The sequence below is a fragment of the Girardinichthys multiradiatus genome, chromosome 4, assembly GCF_021462225.1.
Source record: "Girardinichthys multiradiatus isolate DD_20200921_A chromosome 4, DD_fGirMul_XY1, whole genome shotgun sequence".
Lineage (NCBI taxonomy): Eukaryota > Metazoa > Chordata > Actinopteri > Cyprinodontiformes > Goodeidae > Girardinichthys > Girardinichthys multiradiatus.
In genome coordinates, this window is record NC_061797.1 from 4,516,620 (window position 1) to 4,528,817 (window position 12,198).

The following is a 12,198-nucleotide window of genomic DNA, read 5'->3' on the forward strand; positions in this document are numbered from 1 at the left end:
GAAATCCACAGCGGCATCACCCTGAGCATCCTGTAAAACTGAATCATTGTGTAATGCTAAGACAACTGACCAAAGAATGCAAACCAGAGTGCTCACCTCAGGCTGAAGGAATTTTTCTGTATGTACAACACACAGAAGCTGCCACCAGGCTCATGGCATCCTGGCCAGGGTGCATTACTGCTGTTAAAGTGTATACCAATAATATCAGCTGACTGAAAAATCACCCCCAAGAAATCAAATTTGCTATTTTTATATAATTTTACATAATATTTTTACACTGTCCAATAAGTTCCAACCAGCAGAAGGTCCGAGATACACTTGCTCTCACACTATCAACTGTACTGGGAATTTCTTACTCTGTATTTAATGCAGAGCAGATCTATAAAAATGATGCCTGTGTATATCACCTATAAATAACAGAGATCTGGGGACAGAGAAAGAGGAAGAAGCCGATTCTTCAGTAGAATCATTTCAGTCTACAGGAACCTGGATGTTTCACTCACAAAGAAATGTCAAAATTCTAATACTGGCCATTGGCTGCTCTATTTCTTTAAATACTGGCGTCAGCCATAGAACTGTTCATTTAAACTGACCTGTAGCCTGTATTCTGGCACCCATTTTAAAGGGGTTAAATATTCCACTGCCTGATGGGACATTCTTTTATACATCAGAATATGCCTTCATACAGTCAGAATTAAAATAAGGTACACCACCTTAAAACTCTAGGGTTTATCAACAGTTTCTCTGTCTGCACTCTGTAAAATACATAAAAGAATCTGCAATATGCAGTTTTATGCACTTGTAGTTAGTTTGAACAATTTTAGAATCTGTTAAAAGCAGATCCTGCATACAATAAAAGCGTGGAGTTGTGTGTGTACTTTCTTTTTATCATGACCAAATGTCCTTCCAACAGTCATCCTGTCAGCGACAGATGTCAGAATATAATATTGATTGATTGAGTCATTTATTTTGGTAAATTTACAACATTACAGAAATGTAAAACAAAATAAACATCATTATATATTCTATAAACCGATAATTTAGGCTTATATACTTGCCTACTCTTTTCAATCCATAAATCTAGAGACAGAATATACATACATATAAACATGCATATTATAGATATATGTTCACACCTAAACATACAAATATTTTAATGTTTGTGAGAAATCTTAACAGTATAAATAATATGTTTAAAAATAAATATTATTATAGTTATAATAAAATATTTTTAATAAAAAATACCATCCTATTTTTGCTGTTTGTAGTCAGTTATGATTTGATTATCCTTTTTGTGCCACTTCGCCTTCTCCCAATATTGCAGTAAGGACTGGGAAACCAGCCCTCCCCACAGCCAACATGCAACCAGGTAGAGGTGTATCTGGAGAGTAAGGAAAAGGGGTGAAATGGGATTCGACCTCCAACTACATTATTTATTATACAGTATATCTATCTGTGGGTTACTGCAGTCCAAGCTCTTTATAAAGATGAACCTGTTGTCTTTCACAGGTCTGATAACGAAAAATACCACTGCTTCAATTAAACCCAAAATTAGACGTTTTTGACAAAACAGTAAAAACCATTTCTCAGTTTTTATTTACATATTAACAAAAAATGGAAGGCTGAAAATTATTTCTAATCTTTAATTTTATAAAAAGTATTTATTGTATGACAGCAATCAAACCCTTTTTATAATCGCTGACAAGCCTTTTCTGCATGTATATATATTTAATTCTGTATTACAATTGATATTTATTACAATAGCTCTTTTGCTGAAATCTAAATCTTTATGGTTGGAAGGCCTCCATGCCATCACCCTAATATTTAGCTTTTTCAACAGATTCTCTGTCTGGCTTGGTTTGTCATGAGCAATGGGACGTTGGTTTGTATTTTGTGGTCATTTGTATGTTCTGTCACTTTTGGCATGCCATATTTAGCTCTGTCCTTACTAGTGTTAACCTGTGTATACCATGTATGGGTTTAGATTATGATTTGGGCTGCAGTCCAATGTCTGACATTTTTCAGATTATCCTTTTGTTCTATTAACTTCACCAGGGATGCCCAAGAACCAGTCCTCAAGAGCTCTTAAGGGCGTGACTTGAGCACCCCTGATCCACATGTTTATTACACCTTACACCATGTAGTCCAGATAGCCAGTATGTGTAAAAAAGCAATGGTGGTTGAGTTTTACCTTAGATTTTATTCAATCAAACCCAACCAATATAATATGGTGTCAAGTGCAGAACAATGAATACAACCCACAGTCATATCATAACCCACATCATAACTCAAAGTGTCCATCTGATCTGAGAAATATGTTGATAAGCAAAATCATGCAAATAACAGCATGTTGAAAGTAGCACACAACAACTATCCTTGTATTGAAAGTACTGAATGCATTTGGTAAGCCTTTCAACACTTTTTGGGGCTCTGCTCAATTCATCATCTGAAACATATGCGGATGCTCTGAAAAGAGCGTGACACAACTTTAAATACTACAGGGGTTGGACAATAAACTGAAACACCTGTCATTTTAGTGTGGGAGGTTTCATGGCTAAATTGGACCAGCCTGGTAGCCAGTCTTCATTGATTGCACATTGCACCAGTAAGAGCAGAGTGTGAAGGTTCAATTAGCAGGGTAAGAGTACAGTTTTGCTCAAAATATTGAAATGCACACAACATTATGGGTGACATACCAGAGTTCAAAAGAGGACAAATTGTTGGTGCACGTCTTGCTGGCGCATCTGTGACCAAGACAGCAAGTCTTTGTGATGTATCAAGAGCCATTGTATCCAGGGTAATGTCAGCATACCACCAAGAAGGACGAACCACATCCAACAGGATTAACTGTGGACGCAAGAGGAAGCTGTCTGAAAGGGATGTTCGGGTGCTAACCCGGATTGTATCCAAAAAACATAAAACCACGGCTGCCCAAATCACGGCAGAATTAAATGTGCACCTCAACTCTCCTGTTTCCACCAGAACTGTCCGTCAGGAGCTCCACAGGGTCAATATACACGGCTGCTATAGCCAAACCTTTGGTCAATCGTGCCAATGCCAAACGTCGGTTTCAATGGTGCAAGGAGCGCAAATCTTGGGCTGTGGACAATGTGAAACATGTATTGTTCTCTGATGAGTCCACCTTTACTGTTTTCCCAAGATCCGGGAGAGTTACGATGTGGAGAAGCCCCAAAGAAGCGTACCACCCAGACTGTTGCGTGCCCAGAGTGAAGCATGGGGGTGGATCAGTGATGGTTTGGGCTGCCACATCATGGCATTCCCTTGGCCCAATACTTGTGCTAGATGGGCACGTCACTGCTAAGGACTACCGAACCATTCTTGAAGACCATGTGCATCCAATGGTTCAAACATTGTATCCTGAAGGCAGTGCCATATATCAGGATGACAATGCACCAACACACAGCAAGACTGGTGAAAGATTGGTTTGATGAACATGAAAGTGAAATTGAACATCTCCCATGGCCTGCACAGTCACCAGATCTAAATATTATTGAGCCACTTTGGGGTGTTTTGGAGGAGCGAGTCAGGAAACGTTTTCCTCCACCAGTATCACGTAGTGACCTGACCACTATCCTGCAAGAAGAATGGCTTAAAATCCCTCTGACCAATGTGCAGGACTTGTATATGTCATTCCCAAGATGAATTGATGCTGTATTGGCCGCAAAAGGAGGCCCTACACCATACTAATAAATTATTGTGGTCTAAAACCAGGTGTTTCAGTTTCATTGTGCAACCCCTGTACAAGACATAGCTGTGCAACTAGGCCATGCAAAGAGAAAATTAATCTGGACGAACTGCAGCCACCTGAGCCACAGACGCCCTTATGTTGTGAATTAACCTATCAGAAGCATACAGATCATCATCTGGCTTTCCAATTACTTAAAATCATAGTAATCTTTGGGTATATAAATGTCTAAAATTGAACAATGTAATGTGAACAAGTCTTCCTGCATTTACTGAAGAGAAATAATAATGTTGGTAATCCTAACTGACCTAAAACAGGAAATATTTAGTCTGAATGAATGTCAAGTGAGGAAAAACAGATTATGTGTCTTTTAGTTCAGTTTGTGGAAACATCTATTTTTGTCTGTATTACATTATTTTAAGGTTGGTATTTGGGATTAGCTCTTGTATTCCCTGGAATTACCTTTTTTTGATGTGTAAGTATGAGTTTAAGGAGTGAAAATGTCACTGTTAGTGGTCAGACACAAGAATTTTAGGAGATAACTCCCACAAGGTTCAGTGCAGACCATCATCTTGACTACTACATGAGTCAAAGTGAGGCCTGTTTATCACACACAGGAAGGTGCAGTCAAATGGAGGAGACGTGTCCTTCCTGTTTTGTAGTTTCCTTTAGAAAAGAATGCAAGTTTTGCACTAGCCTACAGTGATACCGGTGTGGTCTTGTTTAAACAAAAGGCAAATACAGAATATAAAGCTGGAATATCAAAGCTCAGATTGTATTTGGTCTGAAACAGTAAACACTCAGGTCTGAGCTCTGGACAAAGCAGAAGAAGTGGAATTTCCAGGATTCCACATCATCAGCTTCATCTAAATGGCTGAACAAAACCTCCACCAGCACTGTGTAGTCCCTTTGTTGAGATGTTACTAGGGACTCTGCTTGACCCTACAATGGTCTGTTTTTTAAAGCCAAGTTTTTCAAGTACAGTTATATGTAACCCTGGTGCCAACTTCAGCTTTGGTTAATTCCTGTACACTTACTGTCTCTTCTCAAGTTCCTGCTCAACTAAAATGAGTTTAAACACAATTACGAATCCATCTTTCTTTCACCCTTTTGTAGAAATGAAGACGTTTTCTCAGTCCAAAGAGCTCCAAAAGTGAGAAAATCTGAAATTACTGATTTTTTTCCAGCAAAATGCATATACATGTCATGCTGTTCTCTGTTCTCCTGCCTCTCAGATTCAGAACAATTCTATTTTATCATTTTGTCCTGCTGTGTTTATGAACATTTCAGTGGTTTAAGTGGTGTGGATGAACAGTCAATGCAGCAAACACTGCGTGGCAGGGAAAAAAAGAGCAGAATGTAAAAACAAAGGATGGGAGGCTATGCAAGACTTTTTCCCAACAACGGTTGGATAGAATCTGTTTTCAGTTTAGACCAATAAATCCCCTTGCTACTGTTGGCCTGGGTGTGCTGCATGCAGATTAGCAACAGTTTGCAATGCAGCGTCAGGGGATAAGATATAACCCACCACAATTGGCTGGCTATATATATATATAGATATATATATATATATATATATATATATATATATATATATATATACCCACATAAATCACATCATACACATCATAAATCAGAATAAGAATTCCTGAAAATAACAACCCTTAAGCAAGCATTTAAACATACTTTTCATTAAGCCCACATTTCTGTATGAAATGTGTTTTTTATTATCTGGTGTAATATTCTGATCTTAAATGTTGTGTTTTATTAGCTTTAAGTAGAAAATTATCATAAATTAACAGAAATACAGACTTGAAAACATCAGTCTGTGTAATTAATTGATAATGTGTTTAACTTAATGAACTGAGTTACTGAAATAAATAAAACCATTTATTGAATCAGTCAGTATACATACACACTCACACACACACACACACAAATTATATATAAATACATTCCATTCTTTCTAGTAACTACGTTAGTACTGTATATTAGCAGTATGTTCGTGTATCTGTGTTGTAGTTTGATTCTGAACCAATATAAAAGCACAATTTGTGCTGGTACATTTTATTCCCATATGACTGCGCTTGTTTGGATTTACATTTCCTATGCTTTTAGCAGTTTTTTATTATTTTATATTAATAAGTTTTATTTTTGTCATCATGGTCATTAACAATTTTTAAATAACGGCTTATTCTATTGTATTGTATTGTATTGTAATATAACAGGGCGTGGACGCAGGTCACACCTATATAATCCTGTACACCGTTATACCGAAGTAACGGACAGCCTCCACTCACTGGAAGTTGAAGCTTTCCAACACCACGCCTCTCACCTGTTGCAGGCCCGAGCTGTGAGTTGCTCAGTCTGGGGAGCGAGGAAGACTTCCTCTCGGCCAACCGCATCCGGACCTGCTGCTGGACTCTCCGGACTTTGCCCAGCGGGTCCACAGACTGCTCGTCCGAGGGCAGCACATACGCAGTACAAGATGAGTTCGGCTGCAGCGCCGTCAGAAAACAACCCTCCGCCATAGCAGCGGTCGTACTCACTCACAGCGGAGGACTAAAACCTCACCAGGGTGGAGACGGGAAAAAAACAGCGGGAGTAAATGTTCCAGCGACTCCAGCAACTCAGCGTCTGACAGAGAGAGAGAGTCAGCCCGCTGCGAAATGGAGACCCGTCAGCAGCCCGTACATCTGGAGGCGGGGACTGTGTAGGGAGGAGGCCCGGAACAAATCCACCTGCTGTCAATGACAACCCACAAATAAAACATTCATTCACTGCTACATTGTAAATTATTTTTGTTGTTTTAACAGTAAAATTACACTTTTCACAACAGTACTTTACTGCTGTAGCAAGTAAAGTACGCCTCCCAATTTGGATGCTTTCACAGTATACGGTTTAAAATTAAGTGGAAGAAAAATGTGTTTTACAAAAAGGTGCACAAAGAAAGCCCATTCAACAGTATGGGGGATATCCATAAGGTGAAGACTGCAGCCGCACACACGTATACGGGATATGGATTACAGCTGTCATGCAAAACGATCCGCAACCAAGTGAGGGCATATATTACACAGTACACAGACATACTTTTCAGTCGGCCACATTTTGTATTAAAAATTATTTTTATTGGTCTAATTTGATGTTGTAATGTTATAAATTATTCTTTGCAGATTTGGACTGTATAGGCTATTTCAACCACAATACTGTAGATTTTCATTTCTTTCTGGGAGCATTCTAATCTATTAATGTCAATGTAAGGTGTAGGTTTGGACCAAAACGCAGACAAATTCTCAGAAGCAGCATTGTGAGATTTAGTCTTCTTTCTTCAATAAAGATCAGAAATGGACTTACATAAACTGTACACACAAAGATCCAGAATCAGGAGATATCAGGGATTTCACAGGAATAAGACATGAGGAACCAGCTGGGAATAATGAATACAACCAGGTATAAAAGCAGAGAGAGGAGGAGAATGGACCAATGAGAGGAAGCTAAGGTGATCAGATGGGAAGTGGGAACAGTTGCGGGAACTGGCTGTGATGACTGAGGGAATGAATGGTTACTATGGTGACCGGACTGGGAGACGCAGGGAGACTAGAGAAACTAAACTATAAAATAAACCAAAGAGAAACTAGATCTAAAGATAAACAACCACTAACTCACAAGGAGGAGCAGGGAAGCGAAACCAAATACATCTTGTACTCGTACTCGTCGTCTTCTGCTTTATCCGGGACCAGATTGCAGGGGCAGCAGACTCAGCAGAGACCCCCAGACGTCCCTCTCCCTAGACACCTCCTCCAGCTCCTCTGGGAGGAGCCCAAGGCGTTCCCAGGCCAGCCGAGAGACATAGTCCCTCCAGTGTGTCCTGGGCCTCCTCCGAGTGGGACGTGCCTGGAACACCTACCGAGGAAGGCGTCCAGGAGGCATCCGGTATAGATGCCCGAGCCACCTCAACTGGCTGCTCTCGATGTGGAGGGAGTGCCCGGCCACCCTACGGAGGAAGCTCATTTCAGCCGCTTGTATTCGGGATCTCGTTCTTTTGGTCATGACCCAAAGTTCATAGCCATAGGTGAGGGTAGGAATGTAGACTGACCGGTAAATCAAGAGCTTCGCTTTTCAGCTCAGCTCTCTCTTCACCACAACGGACTGGTGCCCCCATTACTGCAGCAGCCGCACCGATCCGTCTGTTGATCTCCCCCTCCATTCTTCCCTCACTCGTGAACAAGACCCCGAGATACTTAAACTCCTCCACTTGAGGCAGGAACTTCCCTCCAACCTGAAGAGGACAAGCCACCCTATTCTGGTCGAGAACCATGGCCTCGGACTTGGAGGAGCTGATCTTCATCTCAGCCGCTTCACACTCGGCTGCGAACCGCCCCAGCGCATGCTGTAGGTCTTGGCTAGAGGGGGCCAGCAGGACCACGTCATCTGCAAAAAGAACAGACGAAATCCTCTGGTCCCCAAACCAGACCCCCTCCGGCCCTTGGCTGCGCCTAAAAATCCCGTCCATAAAAGTTATGAACAGCACCGGTGACAAAGGGCAGCCCTGCCGGAGTCCAACATGCACCGGGAACAGGTCCGACTTAGTGCCCCCAATGCGGACCAAACTCCTGCTCCGCTTGTACAGAGACCGGATGGCCCCTAATAAAGGGCCCACGATTCCATGCTCCTGGACCACCACCCCAGTCTGCCAATCCAGAGGCACTGTCCCCGACCGCCACGCAATGTTGAAATGGCGTGTCAACCATGACAGCCCCACAACATCCAGAGACTTGAGGTACTCAGGGCGGATCTCATCCACCACCGAAGTCCAGCAACCGCGGAGCTTTTTAACCACCTCGGTGACTTCAGCCTGGGTGATGAAAGAGTCTAACCCCGAGTCCCCAGCCTCTGTTTTTACCAGAGAATGCGTGATGGCAGGAGTCCCACAAGGCAACCATAGCTGATAGGACTCCTTCAGCTTGACAGCGTCCCTTACTGCCCGTGTTCCCACATGGGCGTTGAAGTCTCCCAGCAGAATAATGGAGTTCCCGGGAGGGGCACTATCCACCACCCCCGACAGGGATGCCAAGAAGGCCGGGTACTCCGCATTACCGCTCTGCCCATATGCTGAAACAACAGTCAGAGACCTGTCCCCAACCCGCAGGCGCAGGGATGTGACCCTCTCATCCACTGAGGTAAACCCCAACACGAGATGGCTGAGCTGGGGGGCAACAAGCAAACCCACCCCAGCCCGCAGCCTCTCCCCGTGGGCCACTCCAGAGTAGAAGAGAATCCAGCCCCTTTCGAGGAAATGGGTTCCAGACCGCACGCTGTGCATGGAGGCGAGCCTGACTATTTTTAGTCAATATATCTCTCGACCACCCGCACAACCTCAGGCTCCTTCCCTCCCAGCAAGGTGACATTCCATGTCCCTAGAGCCAGCCTAAGCATCCGTGGATCTGGCCGCCGAGGTCTCCACCTTCGTCCGTCGCCCAATCCTCTTTGAACCAGTCCCTCACGGTTCCCCCTGCAGGTGGTGGGCCCAGTGGGGGATGGCCTCGCTTCTCTCATTAGGGCTTGGCCCAGCCGGGTCCTGCGAGGAGCAACCCAGTCCCGACCCCAGGCTTGGCTCCAGGGTGGGACCCTGGCTCTGCCGTACCAGGCGACGTCATGTGCCTCGATTTAGTAGTCCTCATGAAGGTGTCTTGAACCGCTCTTTGTCTGACCCATCACCTAGAGCCTGTTTGCCATGGGAGACCATGGCATTTAAGCCCCAGACAACATAGCCTCTAGGATCATTTGAGCACTCAAACCCCTCCACCACGTTAAGGTGGCAGTTCAAGGATCTAAACAATCTAAAACAACAACAAGAACGTAAAGGGAAGTAACCAATAACTTATTACAACTACCAGAGAGGAACTAAACACATAGAACTATACAAACATAAGGAATCGGGGAGGACAAATATTCTAAAGGGAAGCAAACCTCTGAGTAAATAATAACTGAAGGGGATCTAAAGACAAGGGGAGGAACAGGGAAAAGAAACCTACACATAAGCTAACATAAATAGTAACTCTAGAAAGAGCTAAATATAAGGACATGTACACAAGCACAAGAATCTAAGCAAATATTAACTAAACCAAGTAAACTACTAATTAAAGGAACAGGGAGAAACTTTTACGGCAAAGTAAACAAAAACAAAGAACAAAATGGCAGATCCTGACAATTATAACTTAAATTACAGCAAATGGAATAAACTGACCTGTTCTCCATCTTGAAATCAAATGATCTGCTGCAGTGAAAGTGAAAGTGAAAGTTGTTTACAGGACAGGTCAGGTGGATGAGCCAAATAAAGGACAACCCTGGAGGAAACCCTGGGTACCTCCCACAGTACAATTACATGCATGTTAGGTTAATTGGTCTTTCTAAATTGGGCTTGGGTTTGAGTGCGTGTGTATGGTAGGTTGGGCCATGTTTCACTGTGTTGCCCTGACCACTGGAGGTGAGCACCATCCTTCCCATGCAAAAATAAGTGGCTTGTTTCCATGGCTTGTATTTCTGTGTTAAGAAAGAACAATGCTCAGAAAAAGTTGTTAAACGCTAACAACACTGATTTAAATTCATTTTTGCACCATACACACGATGTAGAATTTCTCACACACACAAATAAATTTCACTTATAAACCCGTTCATGTGTGAGACCACTACAGGCCTATCTCAGACCTTCCCTTCATCAGTAAGATTATTGAAAAAGCTGTGTTTCAGCAGTTAAATAACTTCCTAACAATGACCAAATGCTTTGATGTCTTCCAGTCAGGCTTCCTGCTCACCACAGTACAGAGACTGCTCTTGTCAAGGTGTTCAATGACATCCGTATAAATGCAGACTGTGGAAGAACCACAGTGCTGGTATTATTGGACCTTAGTGCAGCATTCGACTCTGTTGATCACTCCATTTTATTAGAGCGCCTGGAAAACTGGGTCGGCCTTTCTGGTACAGCACTCAATTGGTTTAAATCCTACTTGACGGATCTACATTCTCCCCCTAACTCAGATTTTAATAAACAACAACATAAGTTATCATAACTATGCAGACGACACACAGCTATATGTTACGATGTCACCAGGTGACTATGAACCTATTCAAGAGCCGGGTAAATGCTTAAAAAAAATGAATGCATGGATGGGCCAACATTTTCTTCAGCTGAATCAAAACAAAACTGAAGTAATAATCTTTGGACCAAAGGAAAAGCACATAAAGACAGTAACAAGGTTGGCCTTCTATCACCAAAAGAACATCTCCAGGATTAAGGGACTAATGTCTTTGTAGGACCTTGAAAAACTAATTCCTGCGTTCATCTTTAGTAGAATTGATTACTGCAACGGTGTCGTCACAAGTCTGCCTAAAAAGTCGATCAGACAGCTGCAGTTGATCCAGAACGCTGCTGCCCACGTCATCACTAGAACTAAGAAAGTGGAGCACATCACCCCAGTTCTAAAGTCCTTACACTGGCTCCCTGTAGCTCAGAGAATAGACTTTAAAATACTTCTGTCTATAAATCACTGAATGGCTTAGCACCAAAATACATTACAGACTTGTTGTCAGTGTATCAACCACCCAGACCTCTCAGGTCTTCTGGCTCAAATCTACTCTGCATACCAAGAACCAGAACCAAACATGGAGAAGCACCTTTTAGTTCTTATGCTCCACTAATCTGGAATAAACTATCAGAAAACTGTGAAAGCGCTGAAACACTAAATTGCTTCAAATCAAGATTAAAAACGTATTTGTTTAGAGTGGCCTTTGACTGTGCCATCTAAACATTGTTAGTTAAGTTTTCAGTCCAACTTTCCTTAAATTTTCTTATCCATCATTCTATTCTATTTATTTTTTAATTACCTTTATGTCATTGTAATATACTTTGCTTATTATGTTTTTTATTTTTTATTATTATTTTTTTTTCCTTCATGTGAAGCACTTGAATTGTTTTGCTACTGATATGTGCCATATAAATAAACTTGCCTTGCCTTGCCTTTAGACTCCTGTTGATTTTGGGACCCCTTAGCACCTGCTTACTTTACTTGTGCCTCAGACTGGCTCTGCAACCTATGAACTCATTTTTGACTAAATGATAATTCATCTGTCTATGTCCACTATAACATAAGGGAACTGTGATTATATTAAAGAGCATGTTTGAAAATGCCTAAAAACACATATTTCAGTGTTTGAAGTCCATGTATTCATCCTATATCTTCTTTTTATTTCACTTAAGGCAGAGTGGGTTTAGAGGGGGGACCCTTGCATCTATCTTCAGCATTATTCTCCTGCTCTTTCTGTGAGAACCCAAGTAGTTTCCAGGCCAAAACAAATGGATCTACAGTCCCTGTAGTGGAGTCTCCTTTCAGTGGTACATCTATAACCTCCAAAGGGAGGGATCCAGGAGGCATCTCAGATGACTTAACCTCCTCAGCTGCCTCCTTCTGACGCAGAGGAGCAGTACCTCTACC

At 42.2% G+C, this 12,198-nt stretch overlaps 1 protein-coding gene across 1 annotated transcript in view; it reads right to left on the minus strand.

The window, feature by feature from the left end:
- pkp3b (plakophilin 3b) overlaps positions 1 to 6,451 on the minus strand; it is a 43,881-nt gene extending 37,430 nt beyond the window's left edge. The window contains exon 1 of the mRNA XM_047363192.1: positions 6,042 to 6,451. Within this exon, the coding sequence (XP_047219148.1) occupies positions 6,042 to 6,237 (196 nt within the window). The 5' untranslated portion in view covers positions 6,238 to 6,451. The remainder of the gene's footprint in view (positions 1 to 6,041) is intronic.
- Between the last annotated feature and the right edge of the window lie 5,747 nt (positions 6,452 to 12,198).